Source organism: Peromyscus eremicus, chromosome 1, assembly GCF_949786415.1.
Source record: "Peromyscus eremicus chromosome 1, PerEre_H2_v1, whole genome shotgun sequence".
NCBI classification, from domain to species: Eukaryota; Metazoa; Chordata; class Mammalia; order Rodentia; family Cricetidae; genus Peromyscus; species Peromyscus eremicus.
In genome coordinates, this window is record NC_081416.1 from 1,870,052 (window position 1) to 1,885,155 (window position 15,104).

Below are 15,104 nucleotides of genomic sequence, written 5' to 3' on the forward strand. Positions count from 1 at the left end.
CATTCACAATTACGATCTGCCTCCCTAATAATGATCAAGTAGTACCTATAGCCACAGAGGGCACGTTCACTCCAGCCATGGAGTTGTCTGATGCAGAAACAGCATCATTGTCTCAGATGGCCAGGATCCTGGCTCCAGGGTCCTCTAGGGAAAATATGGTTCCAGCAACTCTTCCATCAACACCTCATCCCATCTCAGATCACTGTGCTTGTGAAAAATCACTGCAGGGCAGATGGCATAGGAATATTTACAGAGAGTGTGGAGTACTTGAAAGAAAGATTATCAAAGGTTGTTGGTGACCCGCTGAGAGCAAGGAAAAGCCAAGAACAAGACTGTCCACCTGGACAGTGAACAATGGCCACTCGAGGCTATAGAGCATTTGAGAAAACTGAGGTCAGTCAGGGTAGACTGCACCAGACTCTGAAGACACTGTGTGAAATCAAACTGTAAGTGACCTGGAGACCTAGCTATTCACCAGACACCAGCATGTGAGTTTGAAGATGTTACATGAGATAACTTATAAAAACCAATAATGGTTCACATCAAATGCTTTGATCACCTGCCCCAAGTGTTTGTTTATTAATTTATTTATCTAGAGACAGGGCCTCGCTCTATAGCCTGGCTGTGTCTTTATGTGAACAATGCTGTCTGAACACAGACACAACTAACAATGGGAGAAGGCAGAAGTCTCATCACAAGGGCCAGCAGTGCCCACAGAGGCAGCCCACAAGTCAATAAAACTCCAAGACACAAATTGTTGCCCTTGTGACATGGTGTAGGAAGAGTTGCTCCAGTAACAGATGCAGACTGGGAATCAAGCTTTGGTTTGGTTTTGTAGGCAGGGTCTCATGTAATGTAGCAGAGGATGACCTTGAATTCAGAGGCCCCTGCCTGTGAGTGTTGGGGTTACAAATACCTACCATCATACCCAGAATATGGAATCAAGGAAGGAAAAATAAAAGCCTTTGAGTGGATCTGACACTAGCCAGGGATGTGAAGCTATAGTAGCTATCCTTGCACACATGATCAGGCAAGCTGCAGGGATTAATTTCTCTGTGTGAACTTGGGAAGTTTCTGTCCACTCCCTAGGCCTCAGTTTCTCCACCTGTCGGAGACCAAGCTAGATTACATGCTATTTCAGTTCTGAGGGATCCATGGAGATGCCTCCTTCCACATGATTGAGAGTGACCTCAGGGCTAACTGGGTCTTTTGGTGAGGGATAACCTCTCTCATGTCACCTGTAAATGAGAACAAAGAGCCCAGACTTTAAGAGTTGGTTGCTCTGAGAATTCGTGGGAAAATGCCACTGACATATCTTGCATGTGTCTGGCATACAAGAAGCGCTCAATAAACGCTGGTTCGTGTGGTCATCCAAACAGTAATAGTCTGACCAGCTGGTTGGCCAGTTCTGGGTCAACAGACTCAGGTGCTCTGGCAGTGCCCATCTTGAAGCCCCACCCCAACTTCCAACCTGACACACTCAAATGGTGATTTGATCTGAGGCAGCTTCACCTTGAACTTGGCTTTTGAAGTTCTTGTTACCACTGCAACTCAATTCCCTGATTGAATGGGTAACAGAATCGCCCGTGAAGAGGGTTGACTGGCCCGGGGTGGGTGTGGGGTGTGGATCTGCTGGGGTGTCAAGAATAAGACTAGAGGCTTTGCAGCTGGGGTGGGTTAGGGGCTAAGTTCTTTCCCTAGATAGTAGAGGGCAAACGACATTTTCTGTCCTTTGGAGGAGTGACGCAGATCCTCTCCGCAGGCCTTCTCCACCCTCCTCCCACCGTGGGAGAAAGGCTGACCTTGTTTCTATTCAACGCTCTTTCAATTTTTTACACCTGAATTTTGGTAAACAACCTCCTGTGCCATGGATAGGGGACTTATCGGCTCCCCAGCGGCCTCCTACACCAAACCCTTTTGTTAAGGGGAAAAGCCTGCCTTAGAAGTAAGTGGGGCGGGAGTTCACTCCTCCCCAGCGCTGTTATCTCAGGTTTCCAAGAATCTTGAGATCAAAGCGCCGCCGCTCAGCGGTCTCTGGCGTTCCTCGGCTGCCCTCTTCTGGGAAGTCCTGGTATGACGTGGTCTCCTGGCAGTCAAGCTAATTCACAAGGGATGAGGCCAGGTACTCAGTCAAAAAATATTTATTGAAAAGAAAACGCGCATGCGTCATAGTCCTGGGCACTTGGGATTTGTCACTGAACAAAACAGACACATATCCTGTTCCCCTGCATCGTGGTTGTGTGAAATGGCAGGGAGTGAAAATATAAACAAAATGTAATGCATGGCAGGGGAGCGGGTGACACACAAAGCGAGTTGCAACTTAGTTTTCAGAGTCAGCTTCACGGAGAAGGTGACTTCCGGCCAAAGACTTGAAGAAAGCGAGAAGCATTGCTTTGGAAGTAAGAGTGTATAAGTGGCAGGGAGATAGCTCAGTCAGCGAAGTGCTTGCTGTGTGTCTAGTCAGGTTACTATTGCGATGAAACACCATGACCAAAAGCAAGTTAGGGAGCAAAGGGTTTGTTTGGGTAACATATCCTGAATCACAGTCCACTGAGGGAAGCTGAGGCACGAACTCAAACTTGTCAGGAACCTGGAGGCAGAAGCCGATGCAGAGGCCGTGGGGGGTGTTGCTTACTGGTGTGCTCATCATGGCTCTTGATGGCTCAGCCTGCTTTCTTATAGAAGCCAGGACCACAAGCCCAGAGATGGCACCACACACAATGGGGTGAGCCCTCCTCCATTAATCACTAATTAGGAAAATGCCTTACAGGCTTGCCTACAGCCCGATCTTAAAGAGGCATTTTCTCATTTGAGGTTTTCTCCTCTTAAATGACTCTAGCCTTTGTCGAGTTAACATAAAGCTACCCAACTCGCTGTGTAAGCGTGGGGACCTGGGTTTGATTCCCCAGAACACCGAGCTTATATTTTTAAAAAGCCAGGCAGGGTAGTTCATGCTTAGAATTCCAGGGCAGGGAAGGCAGAGGCAGGCAGATATCTGGGGTTCCATGGCCAGTCAGCCTAGCTGAATCAATGTACCTCAGGTCCCAATGAGAGACCCTATCTCAAAAAAAAAAAAAAAAAGGTGAGCAGTTCCCAAAAAAGAACACCCAAGGTTAATCTCTGGCCAAATTGTTCACACCACACATGCACACTCACACACATGTACATACACGGAAAGAGTGTGATTGGCAGAGGAAGTGGGTGCAAAGGCCCTGGGTTGGGAGTGTATGTGGGATATAGGGTGGCTGGAGGGAGGGAGTTAGAGAGGAGCCAGAGGGGTGAGCAGAGAGAGGAAGAAAGTCAGATGTCAGGGCCTCTTGGGCCAGCTTTAGAGACCACCTCTGTGACTACTCTGACTGATGGCTGAGTGGCTTAAACAACACACGTATATTTCCTTGCGTTTTTAGAGGGTGAAAATTCAAAATCAATGTGCCAGCCAATTCTGTTTTTTCAAGGACTGTCTTCCTGCCTTCAGGCTGCTGCCCCTGGCTGTTTCCTCACTGAGGTGGCACAGGCATGCAGCATTCTACATAAGAATGTAGGGGAGAACATGAGCTTTCCGCCCACTGGCTTTTGCTTCAGAGGTGCTTTTGGGGGCGGAGGACCATGATGCCAAGACAACAGGAAAGTGGAGACCCAGAGATACTCTCGTGAGTCACTTCATTCACTCAAGTGATGATGTAAATAAAATGGGCCCCAAATTGAAGACTGCTAATGTTGAAAGGTTTATTATGTGAGGGGAAAATGATGTGACTCACTGTGGGGGGGGGCAGTGAGTGTGGGAGTATGAATGTAGGTGTAGAGGTGTGAACGTGTGTCTGTGTGTGTGAAGGTATGTTTCTTTTGTGTATTGAGTATGGGGGTGTGAGTGTGTCTGTGTGAATGTAAGTGTGGATAGGTGTGCCTATAGAGGGTGTGAATGTGTCTGTGTGAGTGGGATGTGGATGTGTGTCTATGTGAAATGTGGACGTTGTGTCCACACTTATGTGTAATACCCAGCCCTTTGTTGATGCTCTGCAGATGTGACAGCTGGGAAGGTCCCATCTGCTGGCACCCCAGAGACCTGGCTACTGGGGGCTGCAGTGCAACAGGGAAGCAGCTCAGGAACTGGAGGAGCCGATAACGCCCTTTGTCCTAGTCACCTATCCCCCAGCTTTTGCTCCATTGGGAAAAGTGTCTCCATCTCATGGAGGAGCTGTGTGTGTGTGTGGGGGGGGGTCTCTGCTATTTACTGAGCACGTTCTATGTGACAGGCTCTGGCATGTGTGCTGGAGGTATTCTGTTTCAGTGTCAAGTTGTGTCAGTGTCAAAATTTCAGATCTCCTGGGGATGGGTTGCCTTGGCCCATGACATCCATGCCTGTGTCACTTCCTTCCTCTTCCCTCCCTTTCCCTGTGCTTCTCTTCCCCTCCTTTCCCTGCACACCGGGAGGCTTGGTACCTTCTTCCCCCCTCCCCTCCAGATCCCAGTGGTTGAAGGACTATGTGCTTCTAGAACCCCAGGTCTCCCATTCCATACAGTCCCTCCTGAGAAACTCATGAATGCCTCTGTGCGTAGGAAGTCCTCGCTTCCCATCCTGCATGACCCTCCAGTCCCTGATCTGAGAGTTTATTCTAGATTTCAAGTCTCTGCCTCTTTAGATCCAGGGCCATTGTTTTAAAAAGGAGAGAGATTGTGCTATTGTTTGTTTTCCTTAATGTCATCTGTAACAATGCGAGGCTGGGAGGAGCCTGAAGTCTCTAGCAGGGCTTGATAAACAGCTCCTTGAGGTTAATGCCTGGCCTGTCAGCCTGTCTTCACCACAGAATAAGTGCAGGTCACACAATAGAGCGAGCAATGGTTTTCTCAGATTTGGAGATAAACTGCTGCTTTTGTACCAAGCTATTGTCCAAGTTGGGAGAAGGAGACCCAAGAACAGGAACAAGACTGGGGATGGAAGTCAGCCTCAGAGTCATCTATCTGTCTGTCTGTCTGTCTATCTATCATCTATCATCTATCTATCTTCTGTATAGCTATCATGTCATCTATCATCTGCCATCTATCAATCTATCTATATTCTATCATCTATCTTCTATCTAACATCTATCTAGCTATCATCTGTCATCTATCATCTTCTATCATCTATCTATCTGTCTACCATCATCTATCCATCCATCCATTTATTTAAGGAACAGGTACAATTCTCTTTCTAGATGTAATCAACTTCAAGTGAGGGACTGGAGAGATTGCTCCGGGGTTAAGAGTACTAACTACTCTTCCAGAGGACCAGAGTTCAGTTCCTAGCACCCATATCAAGTAACTCACAATCACTTGTTACTCCAGGGGATTCAGTGACCTCTTCGGAACCCTGCAGGCACATCACACACACACACACACACACACACACACACACACACACACACACACTTATATAAAAGGAAAAAGAAAAACAGTGACTGTCATAGAAAGCTTGAGACTTTGGGGAGAATGTCATGAAGGACATTGAGATAACCAACAGGTGTCAATGGCACACACACACACACACACACACACACACACACACACACACGTAGGCAAAGGAGCTTTCAATCCACTAGTCTATTGGTGCCATTGCACAATGAGGGATATGCCACTGACTGTTTTTCTGTGAGATTATATAGTATGGGGCCGGGCGGCAGTGATGCACGCCTTTAATCCCAGCACTCGGGAGGCAGAGCCAGGTGGATCTCTGTGAGTTTGAAGCCAGCCTGGTCTACAGAGTGAGATCCAGGACAGGCACCAAAAACTACACAGAGAAACCCTGTCTCGAAAAACAAAAACAACAACAAAAAACAAAACAAAACAAAACAAAAAAGATGATATCATATGGTTTGATTTTGGGTGGGGGTATCCATCTAGGCCTTGGGTTACAGGTGGCAGAAGCCGTTATGCTTGCATTTGCTTTGCTTTTTGAGAATGTTTGTGTGCTCCTGACATTGGCCCAACATGCTTCTGTATTTTGCTACCACCAGTGAAAGAAGTATATAGAAGGACATGAAAGTTTTCAAGTCTGGAAGTGAGCATGGCCATTGGGAAAATGACCCAGGGGCCCTGGGGCTGAATATATGAGAATAAAACCACCATTGAGAGGTCAATCGCTCGCTGTAATAAGAAGTGAATTTTCTGGGCCTGGGAGATGGCTCAATCAGTAACTTGTTGCTATGCAAGCATGGGGACCTGAGTTCAGATCCTCAGCATCCATGTTAAAAAGCCCTGCATGTTTGTGCACATCTATCACCCTAGCATAAAAGGGTGGAGACTAGCCGGAAAGTTTTGACAATCGATGAGCTCCTGGTTCAGTGGGAGACCTTGTCTTAAAAAATAAGGTGGAGGGGAGGGGATAGATATGATCACATTACATTGTATGACACTCTCAAAGAATTAAACACTATAAAATAAGGTGGAAAAGGATAAAAAAAGATAGCTATCCACTACACACATGACCACACTCATTCACAAATGAGCACACATGCACTCACATGTGTGCACACACACACACACACAGACAGACACTACACATACAGATGATTTTTTAAGTGATCTTTCTGCTGTTGTATTAAATATTTAAATAATGACCTGGGGGTTCAGAGTAGACCTTGAAATTTTTCTGTCAGCTTCCATTTCAGCAGAAAGGTGAGAAAGGTTGTATCTTTGTTCTGAGAACTCCACCCTGTTCTGCAGCACTTGAAGTTGCCTTGGAACCAGTATTGTTGTTTGAGAGGCATTCCTAAGATCCCCGATCTGCTTTGACTAGGGTGTGTAATTATGTAATACAATTGTTACATGCCCCAAGCCGGCCATGAACTTGAAGAAAAAAGAGCCCCATACACGAGTACTCAGTGAGGCCTGAACAGGCACGGGTCCCCAGGACCTGGAGTTACAGATGGTTGTCAGCTATCTGACATGTATGCTGGGAATTGAACACTGGCCCTCTGGAAGAGGGGTGAGCACTCTCAAACCCTGAGGCGTATGTCCAGCCCCTGTGTTTTCTTTCACTTTGCGTCAGTCTTGCTAGAGACGTATCTTTTTTTTTTTTTTTTTTAAGAACCATCTTTCTGTTTCATTGGTTTTCCTGTTTTCTGTTTTCCTGATCTCTGCTCCTGTTTTGGTTTCCTTTATTCTGCTTCCTTCTGGGGTGCTTTTGCCCACTGTTTTTTGGTTTCCTATGGGGAGAAACCCTGATCACCGGCTTAAAGTGTTCCTCCTTTCTAATCTCAGCCTTCCGTGCTGTGAGCACTCCCTTTGGCACTGCGGTCGCTGTGCCCAGAATTCTGTGCAGTTTTCGTTTCTTTTGAAACTCCTTTTTTGGCCCCATGAATGACTCAGTGGTGTGCTCTGTGATGTCTAAGTGTTTGGAAGTTTTCCTGTTATTTCTGCCTGCCGAATTTTAACAACAATCTAGGGCATTGTATAGCATGTGGTCCATGTATTCAATCCCGATGTCACAATGCAGAGCTCAAGATATATGTGTTTGATAAATAAAAATGAGTGAATGATTGGCACGTTAACTTAAAAATCAATGAAGAGAGAGCTGCAGGCTGAAGGGGTGAGGAAGATGGCAGGATGCTGACGGTGACTGTCCTGGGTAAGGAAATACAGCTGCCTCATGCTTTCTTCCTTCTGGGTTCCACACTCTCTGTCCTAGCAGACACAGCATTCACAGCCAGGCTACTGACTGCTTTCACTCTCTCCTGGCAGGTTGATCAGAATTTGAATCACTGAGAGAGCCAACAGGGAGGCCATAAAACGACCCCAAGGAGATCCTAGAGCTAAACTGCTCCACACTCTTGCTCAGGTAAGGAGCCTGCTAGTCTCCCAAATTATTGCCATGTGCGGTTCTTGCCGTGGTTGCTGCCCCACAGAGGTCATGCATGTCCATCTAATTGGCAGGCCAGCTCATCCCTCTGTTCTCACTGTGCAAAGTCCCTAGACATCCTGAGAGTTAGTGTTCACTCAGGATATCTTTTTAAGTCTTTGCAATCAACCAGCCACAAAGCCACATGTGAAATTTGGTGGCCATTGTAGAGATTGTGGGAGGCAATCAAGTCCTTCAGAAGGGCCTGTGCCACTCTGCCAGTCAGGGGCAGGTTGACCGTACTGAGGGGGGCTAGTTAACTAGCTGGTTCTAAAAGTGCACTCCACTGCCTTGCTTTCTCCCTTTCTGCCATATGATCTCCTCTGTCCCTCTACCTCCCCAGGATCCAGGCTGATGCTGGGTCTCTGTTTCTGGATGTCTGGCTTCCAGAACCATGCACAATCAAAATCATCCCTTTATTATCAGTCTTGGGTATTCACTATAGCAAGAGAAAATGGATCAAGATAGCTGGTAATGTGAACAGGAGAAAAAACATCCATCACATAAAAATCACTGAGATCTTGTAACATTACCTCAGTGGTACATGTACAGATACACATACACACACAAAAGCAACATGTTTTGCGAAGGAGGGACCCAGAACCATGGAGGGAATCTCATCATAAATACAATCTCTGTCCCCAAAATCTTTCCAGCTGAGTTGGCAGATGAAATTCCTAAGCATTGTATAATAATGATTACAACACACAATGATTGTGCTAGTCAGCCTGTCATTATTGTAGCAAAATAACTAATATAATCAGCTTATAATGAAAAAAGGTTTATTCTGGCTCACAGCTTTGTAGTTTCTAGTCTATGTCGACCCCATTGTTTTGGAAGCCTATGACGAGGCAGCGTATTATGTCAGAGCTAGTGGCAGACAAAAACTGCTCAGCTGATGGAATCAAAGGAGAGAGAGGGAAGAGAAGAGAAAGGGGCTTAGGGCCCCATGCTCCACCTGTAGAGCACAGCCTACAGTCCTTCCATTTAGCCCCACCCCCAAGCAGCTACAGTGTCAAGAAAAAGGAATAAGGAAACTAGACAGGATGGATGGAAGTTCAGCTCAGATGCCACCAAGCTTCTCAAAGCTCTCCTGACCCAGTCTTTAAAAGAAAATTATACAATGTGTGTGTACATGCTTGTGTGTGTGTGCACATACTATATCAGGCACATGGAAATCTAAGGACAACTTGCAAGAGCCAGTTCTACCACGTGGAACACAGGGATCAAACTCAGGTCTTCAGTAATGGCAGCAGACACCTTTACCCAGTGGCCTATCCTACCAGCCCCATCCAGTCTTGACCCTTCTAATTGGCTCTCTATCCTGTGAAACTGCCCTCTGTACACCACATTGTAGGCTCCATCCTCTCCTTGTAGACCACACTAGAGGCTCCTTCCTCTTCCTGAATACCATATTAAAGACTCCTTCTCCCTGTGGACCACATACAGGTTCCTGGCTAATCTGGCCAGTGGAGGCCAGGGCAGATGGCACAGGGCAGAAGGGTGAGAATGGGTTGTTCTTCCTCTGTCTCGTTTCTCCAGTTGTCTCAGATTGACTGCACTCACCACTCCTACTGAAGGTCGCAGCTTCTCTCAAGATCACCTCTCCTCATAACAGTTTCCTTCCAGATTCAGGTAATTCTCTCCCCGCTTGTCCCTCAAGGCCCATAATGAGTTACCAGCTCTAGACACTCCTAACACCTTAGGAGTCCCCATGCCATATCTGAGCACTTGTAAACGGTTCTTGTATAGTGCATTCCATAGGGTACTCATCTGAGTGGCCTTCTGTTTCCCTCCTCACACGCACACACTTGCACACACTCCCGTACACACACGCACACACTTGCACACACTCCCATGCACACACACACACTAAATGTAATACTTTTTCTTTTAAAGACAGTGTGAGAAGGGGCTGAGATGAGCTTGGCAGCCCTCCCATCCATCCATCCCCTGCCTGATTCACTTTTCTTGACTTTGCTTTGCTGTGTAATTAAATGTGCATCTGGTAATGGGGGAGGAGATGTGAAGAAGTGTTGATTCTTACACAAGAAATGAGTGCTTACAGGGCTGAGCGTCTCCCCACATGAACTAAAAAGGTCTTCTCTTAAAATACAAAAGCACAGGGAACAGGTGGTGGCTTTTCCACCCAGGACAAGTAAGGGACCATCATTAGGGTCTGGGTCTAACACAGCTCTTGACAAATCCCGGAGACACAGACCAGTCAGGATTTCAGGTCATCATCAAGTTGAGAAGTTTCCCCGATGCTTCCTTCTCTGCCATAGTTGACACCAGGGTTCCAACTGCTTGTGCTCAACTTGAACTTGGGGACACAGGCCTAATTTCTACGGCTCAGGGACAATCTGGCCTTTCCTTTGCAATTCCACGCAGAGATCAAAGGTGCTTGGAAAAGGAGTTAGCGCCTAGATGCCACCTGGCAGTCCCCTTGGGGAGTCCAGTAGAATATTCACTGTAATTCTCCATTGATTGGCTTGTTTTCAAAGTGGACAGTGAAGATGCCAGGAGCTGGGCTTGGAAGAGTTCCAGGCCAGTGCTCACTTTCCACCCTGAGCCCACTCCTTAGCTCCACCTACTCTGGGAAGGTGCCCCAGGAGGAGGTGGACCCAGAAGTCCTAGAGTTCCCAGAAGCATCTGGAGGTGCAGACAACGGGGTGCATACTGGCTCTGGATCCCAGCAAGGTTAAGTTTGGGCATGCCAAGAAGCAGAGTTAGAGGAAGCTCAGGTGGTAATTTGGAAGATTTAGGAGTACTTGGGCTGTCATCAGATTTTACTGCCACTGGTGACATGCTAAGTTCTCTCCAGAGTAGGAAAGACAGGAAAAAGGAAGGCCAGGTATGCCTGTGTGCCAGCCCTGCACAGCTGGAGGATGAGACAAGGCATGGAGGAGGGGGCCAGATGCTTTAGAAGGCTGAGGATACATGCTGGGGCCTGGGCTAGTACTCACCACGCAGAAGCAGAGGGCTGATAAACTCCCTGCAGTAGAGCTTGCCTTGACAATAGCTCTCATGAAAACGAAAACTGCTCTTTCAGAAAACAAGAAAATGAACATTGTTTCCGTCCATTCCCCACATAGCAGAGATGTGTCTCATAAGAAAAAACAGGTTGGTGATGAGTGGTAGAGGAGAAACATAAGAAGGCAAGAAGAGGCAGAATGGGACTGCCCTCAAGCCTTGCCCCATTGGTCAGCTACTGGATACATGTTCTGCAACTCCTAAGAGCTGGACTTTCCTTCAGGGAAGACCCAGCTGGAGCTTCTCAGTGTACTTGATAGCATACATGCCTACAGTCTTATGGAACAGTAAGTAACGACTCCCTAAGCCTGGCCTAAGACTCTGCATTTAGAAGAGGCCACCCCTAGTCAGGGTCGATGTTGCAGACCCGTGGGACACACTTAGATAAGTAGCAAGACGTCAGAGGATACCAGCTCCGTTTGGGCATACTTCTGTATACCTCCAACTTAACACAAAATCACAGCAGATGTGATCTAATTCAGCATCTTGGTGATAATGACCCATGCCTTGATGTTGTGCCCATGTGGCTGCTTAGAGAGCATCATCTCCACCTCCTACCTCAGCCCTCCCCAGTAAGAGTAAGCATCAATCACCCTACATAAGATGACCTGACCAGACACCCCTGCAGCACAGGCCAGCCTAATCTCTCACCTTGGGGAAGGTCAAGCTTGACTTGGCTTTGTCTTGTTAAGAAAAGGCAGTGTCTCCTCTTTCTTGGGACTCCCTGTCTACACACTCACATTCACACATGCACTGAGGGCCTCAGTTTTCTGGGCATGTCTGATAGTCTCTGCTTGGGACCTGCCATGTTCCTTTTACTTGGAAACAGGCACACACACAAGAAGAGAGCATCCCATGAGGGTAAGGCAGAGCTAGGCAGTGCTTCTGCAAACTAAGAAATGGCAGATGCTGGGGATGGGCAAGGGACCCACACTCTCTTACCAACAGAGGATTAAAAAGAAGGAGTCCTATTGACCTGGATCTTGTACTTCAAACCCCCAAACCAAGCTAACAAATGCCTGTTGCTTAAACACCTAGACTGTAACAGTGTCCCAGAAGCCCTAGCAAATGATGCAGCTTAGACACACAGCAGGGGACTGATGTGGCACCAAGAAAGAAATCTTGCTGCTGGCTGGGGCATCAACACTCCCCACCCCCACAACAGTCAGCAAGTATGAGGACCTGAGTTCTGTCCCCAGTACCATATAGCAATCCAGCCGTAATGATAAGCATTTGTAATCCCAGCACTGGGAATGTAGAGACAGACAGATCCTTGGGGCTCTCTGGCCAGCCAGCCTAGCTCAATTGGTAAGGCCCAGGTCCCATTGAGAGACACTGTGTCCAAAACAAACAACAGCAAAATGAAAGTAAATGGCTCCTGGGTTCCTAAGGAATAACACCCAAGGCTGACATCCGGCTTTCATATGCTCCCATACATGTATACTTGCACTTGCATGCACACATGGGTGCACACATGTATACACACACACACACACACACACACACAGTGTTGAAAAGGGTGTGGCAACTAGACACAGAGGCCAAGGCAGAGAAGTAGGTAGCCATGGGCTCCAGAGCTGCAGAACCAGCCCATCATCCAACTCTTGCCCGAAGAGCCCCCATGGCTAGGGAAAGAAGAAATTGAAGGGGAAACCTTGGCTACATCCCCACCAGCCTCCGTGGCCCAGGTGTGCTCCTTGCCAACTGGCTAAGCTCTCCACTGCATACCTGGCTGAGAGTCAGTAGGAAAACAGTGTGTGTTTGTCAGGCCCTGAACTGAAGGGCAGTAGATCAATGAAAAGCTAATAAATTAGGGAGAAATGGGATTTTTTGGTTCACAGTGGTTAGAGCTATGGAATCTAGTGTGAGCTTGGGGTCTTTTCCGTGGCCTGGGGGAGCTCCAGCCTATGAGGGAAAGTGCAGTTCTAGGTTGAATTGTGTCCCTCTGAGTTGAAGCTCCCAGCTCTAGGACTTGGCCTCATTCCTAGGGAAGTTTGGGCAGGTATAATCAACTATACCAGGCACTCCAGATTCAGAAGCCTTAACCCAATAACCAGGGTCCTCATGACACAAGGGTGGTGTGTACAGGAACGCACAAAGTGGAGAAGAAAAAGCAAATGCCCGAGAGGGCCAGGGACTAGAGCGATGTGTTTGCAAGCCAAGGAGTGCCAGAACTTGTTTAGCACCATCAAAAGGTGGAGGCGATGAAGACACTGTCCCCACATCCTCAGCAGGAGCCTGGCCTTGCCAACACCTTTCAGGTGTCTATCACCAGAGTGGGATGATGAAAACACAACGCTGTCATTTTCAACTCCGTGGCTCACAGTGCTCTAGGAAGGGGCCATAATCTAGCGGTCTGGAGAGGCTTTCAGTCAGCTCTAGGGGCTAGCCTTTTTGTGCCTTGTAGAAAAGTCATTCTTTTCCCCAGCGTTCAAGGAGTTTTACAGGTCAGCTGCACTTGGGTCCCACCCTCATCCCTGTACTGAGCTTGCTTCTCACCCACCCCCACAGCATGTTGTCCCCTAGCACTTACTTTAGCCCATGCTCCTGCCCCTTTTTGTCAAGAACCCTCCCTCCATCACCACCGGATTCACCACTAGCAGCATCACATCCTCCTAGTAAGGATTCAGTTCAGCACTTGTGATTTCTTTGCCAGCCTGGGCAACTTGGTAAGACCATGTCTCAAAATAAAAAGCAAACAGAGAGGTAGGGATATAGCTCAGTGGTAGAGCCCTTGACCAACATGTGCACAGCCTTGAACCTAGTCCCTAATACACACACACAAAAATAAAAACCCGAAGACTACACACTCTCCAGCTTTCCCTGCAGCTAGGTGCAGCCTTGTGATAAACTCTAAACAATGAAATGCAAGTGAAGCAAATCACAAATGACATCCAAAGAGGATCACAGAGAGTAATACCCTACTCTCCCCATATATGCCTCTACTTGAACTGTATGCATGATTTTATACAGACTTTATACATGACTTGAACTGTATACAGGTCTTTAGGCAGCTGTATTGGACCACGGAAGGATTGCTTCTTAGGGATGACCTTGAGTTACTCTGGAGTCTAGATTTGTCTCCAGATTTGCTTCATCTAAAAGAGAAAACTAAATTCTGTCTTGTATTGTTTAAACCATGTGCTCTTGTTGGAACCATTTGCTTCCTGGTTTCTATGAGCCCCTTTTCCACATCAGCAGGAACAGGTTGTAAAACTCTTCATCCACAACATAAATATCAGGAGGAGCAAAGCCCTCGGGCAGGACAAGAGCATGAACCAAGCTGTGCCTTTTGGGTAGCCCTTTGCATGAGGTGTGGTCTTGTAACTACTGCTAGAAACTCTACCCAAAGAACAAATTCGGTATGTTTGGGGCAGAGGGTCTTGCCAGGTTGCACACTTGTACAAGAGAACTATGTACAAGAAAACTATGCCTGCCCACACTGGAGTCTTCCAACCCTGGTTTTGTCTGGTTGTAACTACTCTTACATTCCATTCCTTAGCCTCCTTCATTCCCCAGAATCCAGATGGCTCATGCCCCCTGGTTTTTTAAATACTAGAAGTCACAACGTATAGCCTGCTTGCTTGGCCGGGGACCATGCCTACCCAGTGCTGACTGCCAGTAGACCCACAAGTGACACAATGCTATCATATGCAAAGGAGCTTACATCCCTGAATTTTTTTCTCTGTAAAATACATCTGTCTGAGAAATGGAATGAGATCTACATGAACAGCCTGGACATGAGTGGGGGTAGTGAAGGGCGAGGGTCGAGGGAAAGAGAGCTTGGGTGAGCGGGAGATCCCAGCTGGATCAACAACAGAGAGGGAGAACAAGGAATAGGAAACCATGGTAAATGAAGACCACATGAGAATAGGAAGAAGCAAAGTGCTAGAGAGGCCCACAGAAATCCACAAAGATACCTCCACAACAGACTGCTGGCAATGGTCGAGAGACAGTCCGAACTGACCTACTCTGGTGATGGGATGGCCAAACACCCTAATTGTCGTGCTAGAAACCTCATCCAACTACTGAGGGATCTGGATGCAGAGATCCATGACTAGGCCCCAGGTGGATCTCTGGGAGTCCAATTAGCAAGAATGAGAAGGGTTTATATGAGCGAGAATTGTTGAGACCAAGGTTAGATAAAGCACAGAGACAAATAGCCGAACGAACGGAAACACACGAAATATGAACCAAT

General features: G+C 47.3%; 1 protein-coding gene across 1 annotated transcript in view; it reads left to right on the forward strand.

The window, feature by feature from the left end:
• LOC131898085 (uncharacterized) overlaps positions 1–9,437 on the forward strand; it is a 48,137-nt gene extending 38,700 nt beyond the window's left edge. Inside the window, exons 3-4 of the mRNA XM_059249161.1 lie at positions 7,717–7,813; positions 9,416–9,437. Of these exons, the coding sequence (XP_059105144.1) occupies positions 7,717–7,721 (5 nt within the window). The 3' untranslated portion in view covers positions 7,722–7,813; positions 9,416–9,437. The remainder of the gene's footprint in view (positions 1–7,716; positions 7,814–9,415) is intronic.
• The last annotated feature ends 5,667 nt before the right edge of the window (positions 9,438–15,104 follow it).